General features: G+C 34.6%; 1 protein-coding gene across 2 annotated transcripts; it reads right to left on the bottom strand.

Moving 5' to 3' along the window:
- Positions 1–215: 215 nt before the first annotated feature.
- Positions 216–9,735, bottom strand: LOC145624082 (cyanidin 3-O-glucoside 5-O-glucosyltransferase (acyl-glucose)-like). Of its 2 annotated transcripts, XM_081677030.1 has the most exons (13): positions 9,521–9,735; positions 7,087–7,150; positions 5,997–6,049; positions 5,792–5,867; positions 5,596–5,667; positions 5,268–5,355; positions 4,882–5,140; positions 4,355–4,470; positions 3,911–4,125; positions 3,097–3,131; positions 2,901–2,994; positions 2,169–2,259; positions 216–581 (listed from the first exon to the last, which is right to left on the bottom strand). In XM_081677030.1, the coding sequence occupies exons 1-13, from the start codon at positions 9,656–9,658 to the stop codon at positions 353–355; spliced, it is 1,530 nt and encodes a 509-aa protein (XP_081533156.1). In that variant the 5' UTR covers positions 9,659–9,735; the 3' UTR covers positions 216–352. The 2 variants fall into 2 exon arrangements, with proteins under 2 accessions (XP_081533156.1, XP_081533157.1); XM_081677031.1 differs by lacking the exons at positions 7,087–7,150; positions 9,521–9,735 and adding an exon at positions 6,349–6,425.
- Positions 9,736–10,965: the final 1,230 nt, after the last annotated feature.

Here is a 10,965-nt window from a genome sequence, read left to right as displayed (position 1 = left end):
GATTCATTCAGATTTAGCAGATTTTAAAAATGCACTAGTAGAGGTGGTAAAAATCATTATACTCCGTATAACTTTTGTTGATGATTTTTCTCGTTATACAAAAGTTTATTTGCTTAAAATAAAGGATGAAGCCGAAAGTGCATTTTAAAGTATAAAGCCGAAGTTGAAAATCAATTGGACCTTAAAATTAAAAGAGTTAAAACCGATAGAGGTGGTGAATATGGAAAAGATTCTTTAAAATATTTTTGTGAGGCCAATGGCATCATACATGAAACTAGTCTACCTTACACACCCCAATCAAATGGTATTGCCGAAAGGAAAAACAAATCTTTAAAAGAGAATATGAAAAATATTAGTAACTTTGGTGCTTAATGGCTTCAACTTTATCGCCTTCTTCAAATCTTACGCTTTCCCCTTTCAAAAATCTAGAGTACCATTTTTGGGACAACTTAGGATATCTAGGCAAACTCGAATCACTGAAGTTAACATAATATAGACCATAGGTGTAATCGTAGCCAAACAATAACTCATACAAGTCCAAGAACGACCACACAAAATACCCTTTTGTATTCGATCCATTTCTGCAAACAATTCAAAGGCAAAAACATTAAAATTGTAGTCTTGATTGACAAATGAAAATTGAAGTACTTCAAAACGAGAATACACTTCATAGGTTCTGATTTTATACTTCACTTAAGATTTCTCAAATTTTTGTTCTAATAACTAGTACAATGGAAGTTAAAACATTAACCCCCTAATACATTAACAATTTTTCTTCACGATTTCCACACTTTCTATTACCAATTTTGTTCTCTATCTACTTTCAATATTTTAATGCTGTGATATTTACAAGGTAACATTCGCAACTACCAATGTAAATTTAGTTAATCCATGTCAATTATCTTGGAATTCAATCACCCATATATCTTACTCTTCATAGAGCAGCCTATAGTATAGACGGATTTTAATCTCATAATATCTTGGATACCACACCTAAAAATTTACTATGAGTACCATATAATACTCCGTAATATACTATAAGGGGCCGTTTGGTTCACCCGGGGTAAACGGAATGGAATGAACAAAGGGAATGAAAGAAAATGGAATGAAAATACCCAATATTCCCTATGTTGTTTTATTTAAAAACAAAGGGAATCAATCCCAACTGCCCACCACCACACAACCACCTAATTCATTCACTTTCCACCTTTTCTAGCCACCATCCATCCACCAAACCACCAGCCGGACCTTCGCCGCCCTTCGCTGGCCGCGCGCAACTCTCTCTTCCCCGAAATTAACCCCGAAATCAACCCCGAAAAACCCATTTTCTCTCTCCTCCAAATACCTCCATGAATCCTCTCTGCTGCATCCTGTTTCCATCGACCGTGAAAAACCACCCACCGGAATGTCATCATGAAACCGCCGGAAATCGGGTTTGAATCCCTTAAAAACCAAAATCACACTCAAATCACCGGCAACAATGGCGGAATTGATCTGGGTTTTTCACGGCATAGTTACTTTGCCCAAGTGTCGAGGGGAAGGCTTTTTGGGCGGCGAGGGGAAGGGAGCGTAGATCGGTGGGCGGCGAGAGGAGGGGAAGGGGCGGCAAGAGGAGGGGAAGGGGCGGCAAGGGGAGGGAAAGCTCGAGGAAGGCCGGGGAAGGTCGTGGAAGGGCGGCGAAGGGGCGGCGATGGTCGAGGAAGGGGCGGCGGTGGTCGGGGAAGGGGCGGCGGTGGTCGGTGGAGTCGTGGAGGTGCGACTGGGTGGCGGAGGCTAGTGTGGATGTGGTGGTGGATGGGTGGCTAGGGAAAGGGAATGGAAAAGTCTAGGGGAGTGGGGAATGGAGTTGGAAGGATTTGGGGTAATGGAGGGGGGAAAGGGAATGAAAAAAAGTGCATAACAAACAACAACAAAGGGAATCGGGCCAGTTGATTCCCATTCCCTTTGTTGATTACCCCCAACCAAACGGCCCCTAAATGTAACTGTTCACCTTTGCATATACATTCATAGACTTTTTGGCCCATCCCTATAAACAGCTTAACCAGACATAAATTGCGAGTGAGTGAGGTTTTTCTTTACAACATCTTGTTCACCCTCTATGCATTCAATTTCGATTTTCGATTCAAATATTGGTTACTAAACAAGACACGTTATAAAATTGATCTTACCTCACCGCATCAAGCACACCCCCAATATGACCTTGCAAATACTCAACTCTTGATGGATCATTCAATGATGAATTATAATCCGTCACTTGGCCTGGCATAAAATTACAATTAAATACCAAAGAATTGTTAATAGTCTTTGGATTACGACCCTGACTTGTTCATGTACATCTTCATCGCATAAGGAGAGAAAAAAGAACAAAAGGTTGACAGTGAACCTAGGTGCATAGTGATAATGGTGTGAGTGTCTCTCACTCCATGCATACAAAAACGAAAATAACTCAATATTACAATAAACATAAATCATTTACGTACAAACTACCTCCGTTTTTTTTAGTTGACATCATTCTATTATCATGCTTGCCTACGCAAATTTTTAACGCTTAATATATCTAATTATTAACATTGTAAAATTATAAAAAGTGGATATTAATAAAATCGAGACAACTCAAACAAGATATCACATGACTATATTTTATCGTATCTATAAATAACAAAAACGAGTCAAAGTGTTGTGTGTGGATAATATAAAAAGTCAAACGGTGTAACTAAAAAAAAAATGGAGGTAGTATATGTTATTTGAGTCTGAAGTATATATTCATTTATGCTATGTTCTTTTTATTATGAAATATTACCTTTATGAATGTAGATTTAACATATCTAATTGTGAGGTGCACGAGTTTTATAAAACAGGTGCACCCAGATGCATGAATCAAACATGAAAGAAGAATGTACCATTTTCATGGATGTAAACAAGAGGATTGCCATAGACATCCTTAAAGTGCTCCAACAATTCTTGCAAACCCCATCCAAAGTTAGGATATGTATGCTGAGGGATCAAATGGAAAATAAAATGTAATTAGATTAGAAAGTAGAGAGATATGCAAATGTAGCAACTTTAATGGCTAAAATGTAATTTCTTAGTAATTACCATGTCAGCAGGAGACTCACTGCTACTGTTAAAAACTGTAGTAAATTAAACACAAAAAATCAGTTAAATCGGCATATTAAAACATAACTTCTCCCTTTTTTTTCTTTTATGTTCTACATGTATTTGGTACTCAAACACATTTTAAAAAATAGAGTGTAAAAAACAAACAAACAAACAAGATTTGTACAGGAAAAAGGTGAATTAAGTAAGGAGAGATTATGAAAAGATCTAATTATTGTGGGGTAGAATAGGTAAGACTGTAAGATGGTAAAAGAGTTTGCCAAAGATAGAATAAAACAAAGTGTGTATATCAATCAATGAACCAGCCTTAATCTCATAAGTGAGATTGGCTACATAAACTAAGAGTAGTAATTATAAAATGTGTATTAAAAATAAAATAAAATAAAAAGCTAAAACAGTAAGTGACTAGAACAAAAAGGAACGAAGGGTGTATAAATTATTTCATCAAGTTGCAATCAGCAGTTTTTTTTTTAAATTTTTTTTTTTTTAATAGCATTGTAGTAATTACTAATAGCAGTGGCAATCGTCCACTACAATATTTTTTTTTTTTTTAAAAAAAAAATTAATATTACCCCACCAAAAATCTAATTAAATTAAAATTATTTTAACTTTTTGAGCATTTTGTTTTTGGATTTTCCCCAAAACTTCACAACTATTGAAATCAAACAAGTAAATGTGCAAAGAATGCAAACTAAAGGGCTTTTATTTTGGAGTTAAAGGAAGAATATTTTTAAGACAAAGTAATACTTGTACGAAGTACATAAATTAAGATTAAAGTTTAAGCAACACATACACAACCATTTTGCTCCTTTATCAGCCATGTAATCGCTTGGCTCCTGGATAAGCTTTGTGTTTTTGGCAAAACTGATAGTGTAGTAATTCAGTCCTATAAAGTCGATTGATCCCTTCACCAATTCCGCTTGCTTTTTGGTAAAATGAGGAAGTCTATTGCCAATGATAGTTTTCATTATTCCAGGATAATCTCCATAGACAAAGGGATCCATGAACCTGGTGATGGACAAACCGTGGCATTATGGCGCGCTATAAGGCTATTGCATCCATTCTTTAAAATGCACTTTCAACACACTTGTACATAGTTCAGGCATTGCCCTTTTAGCAATGGCAAGAGTTTTATGTCCATAATTTTATAAAATGTAGACAATAATCAGTTAAAAGAACTGTCAGTTTTACTTTTCGAAGTCAAACTGTAACTGAAAGGAAAATTATTGGAACTTACCACCCAACCGTAAAAATGTATGATCTTTGAGCAGCAAGTATATCTTCTGTTGTATTCTTGTAGGGAATATAATGGTAGGAAAACAGATTGAACCCTATGAATCCACGTTGCTTTGCCTATTTTAAGATGTGTTAGCAAAGTTTGTAACTAGTCCCAAAATAATTCATAAGATTTTAAGAGGCCACATCACGAAAGAGAGAAATAAAGTAATGCTGCAACAAGTGTAAACTTCCTAAATAGGGAAGTATTGCAAATATTATGAAATAGATGAAGTTTGACATAACTTTACACGCCATATTGCAAGTATAAACTTCCTAAATAGGGATGTATTGCAAATATTATGAAATAGATGAAGTTTGACATAACTTTACACGCCATATTTCAAATATTTGTTGATGCAACTCTGCAACATCCATTGGCACACAATAAACCGACATTTTCTTCTTAATTACCATGATTACATTACTATTAAAGCTTTAGATTTCAATAAATAAATGCATTAATTTTTCTATACAATAGAATAATACCTGGTACTTTTCCTTGTACAACCTTGCTGCTGATGCATGAGCCAGCAACATGTGGTGAGCAACAATATATGGTTCTGTTGTCGAATTTCCTTTAGTACAATTTAAAAATCCAAAGGGATAGGAACATCTAGTTGGGGGTGTAATCCCGACATCATAACCACCCAAGGCGAATATATTGGCCTCATTGAAAGTAGTCCAATGTTGAACCCGATCCCCAAATTCTCTGAAGCATACATCAGCATATGCTGTGAAATCTTCTCTGTTTTTACATAGAATGGTAAGTAACTTATTTTAAATTAATCTTTTTCTTCAAACATTAACTAATTTAGTAAACTGGAATAGCAAAATCTGACAAAATTATTGAAGTGATGAAATAAGCAACACACATGATCCTTGGACTAAGAAACCCCTCATATTCATCCTCAAGGACCTGCGGTGAATCTGAATGAACCAATGTAACATGTGGTTGTATTCCTGCAAATTTAATTCAAAGAATTTAAATCATATAGGATGCAATGAGCTATAATAAACCTAAAGGCAGAAGTCTATTAGTGATTTATTAAGGAAAACCTTATATATAATACTATAACTCAAAAAGTTATCACTTTGGTTAGTGCATTCAACTTAGATGGAGGACTATACATTTTGAAGTGCACATATCGGTTCCTATAGCATAAGCAATGAAACATCAGTTGGGAGACACAAATATATTACCCTGGCTAATAAGTTCATTGAGGAGGTTGTTGTAGTATTCCAAACCTTTGGGGTTAATAGGTCCTCGGCCATCTAAGACAAAGAAAATGGTTACATATTAAAACAAAAAAAAAAAATTATGGCTCACTAATCTGAGTGAATATAAGTCTTGATAAGTCTCAACCAAGAAAGTAGTGTATGAAGATAAATAAAATACTTGGTATAAGTCTTGACCAAGAGATGGAGAATCGATAAGCATCCAATCCTGTGTTTACCATAAGTTGAACATCTTCCTGAGGAGTAGACAAAAGTGAATCTTAATTACGCTGAATAGGTCACAATAAGATTAACAAGAGTACGAAAATTGTGGTGGAAAAGGGAAATGGTTACAAAAAAATAGATGAACTTCAAGACTTGGTCACCTTGTATCTATGGTACTCATTGCATGCTACTTCTCCACCACCACTTATACGCCCTGAAATGAATATTGCATTTGAAATGAAGAATGAATATTGTGACAAAGATATGCAACGGAAAAGAAATCATCTAACTAATCGAAATTACTTTCATATAGAATTGTCCCATCAGCAAACTAACAGAATAAGCAGTGTTCAAAAAGATGTGCCTGCTGCTTGAGCCCTCAAAAAGCCTTGGAAGAGCATTTTCAATGAGGTTTACTGATGTGGTGCAGAAATGTGTATGGATTGCAGTATTCATGTCTACAACTTGTTATACCTTGCTTTTACACATAATAGTTAGTTCTAAGATTTGTACCTCACTTCAATGAGGTACGGAGGCTGCCCTTTGATCTTTCACTACCAGTAGTAGCAGCGGATCGGATCCTATCCTATCTTTGAACTAGGATACAGATTTTGATGCAGATTAACCACATGCAAAAAAAATCAGAATCTTAGTTACATGGATTTTGGATCTGGATTTACATGTACTTCCAAGTAATAAACAAATTTTACAAAATATACTCATTTGACAAAAGCATCACACAGAAGAAAATCGAATAACTAATTACAACACTATTAATACACTTCCTCTGTTCTGATTAGAATTGCAAACTTAAGGAGTTTTACATTGTCAATGCACAGCTTATACAATTAATATATTTAATTAATTGTTATATTTTTGAAATCATAATCAAGCCAATTCTAACAATACCCATCACAACACATTTTCTTACATATGATTCACAAACAATAGGAAAAGAAGGGTATGTGAATAGCTGACTGCCAAACTGAAGGAATGACGCAATAGGTGCTGGATGTCCATAATATTGATGCTTGGATTTGCAAACAAATTAACAACTAATAGTGGTTACAAACTTATGCCTTAACTTTCACTCTTAGAGCATATACCAAAGGAAGTGGAACAGCTATACAAAGGAAGTAAATCAAATCAGGACATGGTAAGTAATTTAACACATCGAAAAATCAATATCACAAGTAAAAATTAAAATTAGCTTAAGGTAGAAGCGCAGAAGGCACAACAAGATGAACTTACCAGATTGAGCAAAAGTATCATAGATGCTAGGAGTCCTCCCATCCTCAAATACTGCTCCTTCCACCTACATACATATTTATCAAATTGCAGAAGTTAATATCAGGAAAATTATGTAAATTCATACTCGTTTCTTTTAGCATGGTCAACCTATTCGTCACTACTTCACTAGAACTCTTCATTGGGTGGACGCACCTTGCTTCATTAAGATTTTAAGATGCATAAAATGTAGCAATTCATAAGTCAAGAACCTCGCTAATGATATTTGTTCACATGCTTGGACACTAGACATGACACGTATCTAGCAATGTATAGTAGAATTAACTTATTCTCACATAATATCATATCATATCATATACACATAAAAATGTCTTTCCTTTGCCTTACAAAGTCAAATTTGAGTGTCACAAGTTAAAGGAGCTCACATGGTTAACAATGTTAGTCTATGAATTTCATGCAAAATTTGCTTGGATGTATAGCCTTCAAACAAGCTTTATTTCCAAGTTCCAACAATGTCCAATTCCACAATCAAATGAACGAAAGTTAAGCAATAACTAAAATCGAAGTTAAATGGAAAACCTTTCATTGTTTGGACAAAAGTTTTATCCGTCACTAATCAAATTAATTATTAAACGCGGGTCTGGGCCGTACCCGCAAACCAAGAGAGAGAGAGTCCACTTCACAAGACCAAAGAAGGTTCCATCCTAAAACCATATGGTAGGAGGAGTAGCCCCTTAGCCTTATAAAGTGTTTAATTCTCTCTTTTTCAACCAATGTGAGACACTTAAATGTGGTGACACTTGTGAGGTTTATTCTTCAACACTCCCCCTCACATGTAAGGTCCCTTTTAACTAAAGGATCGCTTGATCCAATTCAATTTGGCCCAGAATGCTTAATGCCATTAAAAGTCCCAAACTTTGGGCCTGACAATATACTCAAACCATTAGAAGTCCCATACCATGGGTCTGGCTCTGATACCATATTAAACGCGAGTCTAGGCCGTACCCGCAAACCAAGAGAGAGAGAGTTCACTTCACAAGATCAAATGAGGTTCCATCTCAAAACCATATGGCAATAGGATGAGTAGCCCATTGGCCTTATGAAGTGTTTAATTCTCTCTTCTTCAACTAATATGGGACATTTACATGTGGTGACACTTGAGAGGTTTATTCTTCAAACATTAATGCTGGGTCAACAGTATTGGGTAGTAAAATTTTGTAATTACCAATATGATATACTTCGTATTGAGGAGGCATTCCTAGCGACTCACGGTGAGGGTGGCCTCTAGAGTTAAAGCACAAATTAAAATCACAATATTTTAATGATTATATAATTCATGGTTGACATATTTTTCTCCAATTAATAAATTGCATTACTTAATTTTTGGTATAACATAGTAATAGCAACATTTGTTATACATCAAATTTCTAATCTAATTTATGTACTCCTTCGTCCCTTAATACAAAGCCTCTTTTGGTTTTTGCGCGGGAATTAACAAAGTTATAAATTCTATAAAACTAATGATTAAAAGTATATATGTGCATGTGGGGTTAGAGAGAGATAAAGAGAAAGAAAATGTAATTGAGAATAATCGAAGAGATAGAGAGAGCGAAAGTGTTAAAAATTGATGTTAAAAGTACAAAAAAATAAATGAAAAAAAATAACTCACGAAAGGAAGGTAATAATGTCAAAAAATGCAACCTTTAAATAGAAAAAGACATTGTATTTTGGTTTATCTAAAAAAGAAACTATCACTGTAGCATCAACCAATTTTTTAAGAACATTCCACTCTTACCATACATTTCTTTTACTTTTTAACCATTTATCCTTGGTCCTAAAAATCTCAAGTGTATCCACTACTCCGTATAATTAAAAATAATGGAGAAATTGACTCTCTTTCCTTTTCACTATAGTCAAAATGATCACAATCTCTTCTGAAATTGATAAATATTTTTTGCTAAAATTCAATAAAACCGCTAACAACAGTTGCACCATTAATGGTGATAACTAACGATTTTACTTTCTTTTTTTTTTTTTGGTGTTGCACCAATTCACCCTTTCGGCTAGTCCGGATTCGGGGTTCAATTCTGGGTGATTAGGTTCCAGTCTTCTCCCAATTGTTGTTGCGAGGGATCGAACACAGATCCTCCCTAGTCCCTACCAAGTGTAATCTCAATTATCTTTACACCAACAGTCAATTGGTACTAACGATTTTACTTATAAACACTGCAAAATTACGTCAATTTATTACAAGTTTGCAACTTGTTAAACAATTATCAAGAAGACAAAGTAGGATTTTTCATTACAACCTCAAGAGAAACAGAACATTACACGATAAATGCAGTGAAAATAGTAGCATAATTACTATAAATTAAATTGGTAGATATCAATGAATATTCAAAGAAACAAGAGAGAAAAATTTATGAGGAAAGAGCACCTGATAAGCAGAAGAACTAGCACCAAATATAAAATCTGAAGGAAAATCGTAGCGATTATAGTGTTTGACTCCAATAAACGGAATTTCTTTAATCAAGAAATAGTAGAGAAGGCATGCTATTATCACCCATTTCTGCATTTTCTTCCTCTCTCGTCTCTCTTTAATTGGATGAATTCTTTGGTTTAGCCATCTTGGACAATTTTATGCTTAATACTATCTCTTATTCTCTTTTGTCCTTTTTTGATTTATGATGTATACTACGTATATCACACACCATTTCCCGGTACTCCCTCCGTTTTTAAATACTTACTTCATTTCTCCATGTGCGGAGCTTGAGAATTTGGAGAAAAAAATAAAATATGAAAGTATTGGGGTAAAGGAAAGAATAAAAAATTGTAAAAAAACAAAAATACTTGAGAGAATTGATGGATAGAGAATATGAAATTAATAAAATATAATTCATATTGGACGCACTAGATGAAATAAATGAATTAAATATTGTAAAAGTTTTCCAAATAAGGAAATGGAGCAAGTATTTAAAAACTGTCGGAAAAGAAAGTAGAACAAGTATTTAAAAACAGAGGGAGTACTGGTTCTCTAACTATATTCGGTACCCTTTGGGGCGTTAGGCAAGTGGGAATGGGAATGGGAATGGGAATATGGAGATTATAGAATTGGGAATGGAATTGAGATTTATAGCTCGGAATTCAATAAAATATTGACAATCCCTTGTTTCAGTAGTAAAAAATTGATTGGGAATAAAATTGCAAATTTGCAATAATACCTTACTAATGATATATCCTAATTATTCCCTTTGTTTCATAATGTTAGTCTCATATGAAATCAATCATACTAAGTATAAAATAAGAAAAGAAATATATTTGAAATTTAACATTAAAGTACAACATAATTCATTTTTTTTTTTTATCGGACAACATAATTCTTAATTAGTTTACCTTATTTAACTTTTCACAAATTTTTGTATATGGCTAGCCACCGGTGTGGCCATCCACATTTTTTCTTTTTTACTTTTTTTTTCTCTCCTTCCAACCCTAAACTCCATCACCTCCGCCGTCATCTTCACCTTCTTTGTCGCATAAATCGCCAGCCAAATCAACCCAGATGTCGCATGAATCGCCGGCCAAATCAACCCAGATGTCGCAGAAATCGCTGGCCAAACCAACCTGAATTCGCTGACCTCCGATGTTGTCTTCGTCTTCACCTTCTATGTCGCAGAAATTGGGAGCCAAACCAACCCAGATCAATGACGACCTCCGCCATCGTCTTTGTATTTGTCTCATAATAATGAAGAAACTTTTGAAGTCATTTTTGGGAAACAGTAATACAGAGTACAAGTATTAGAGATTACATGAAGGAGTTGAAGAAATATAATGGGTTTGATACTTTGATTTGTAAGGGTGTTATGGATTTTGGTCAGGGTTATT

Source organism: Chenopodium album, chromosome 3, assembly GCF_948465745.1.
Source record: "Chenopodium album chromosome 3, dcCheAlbu1.1, whole genome shotgun sequence".
In the NCBI taxonomy this organism is placed as follows: Eukaryota; Viridiplantae; Streptophyta; class Magnoliopsida; order Caryophyllales; family Amaranthaceae; genus Chenopodium; species Chenopodium album.
This window is presented reverse-complemented; position numbering and strand designations above follow the sequence as displayed.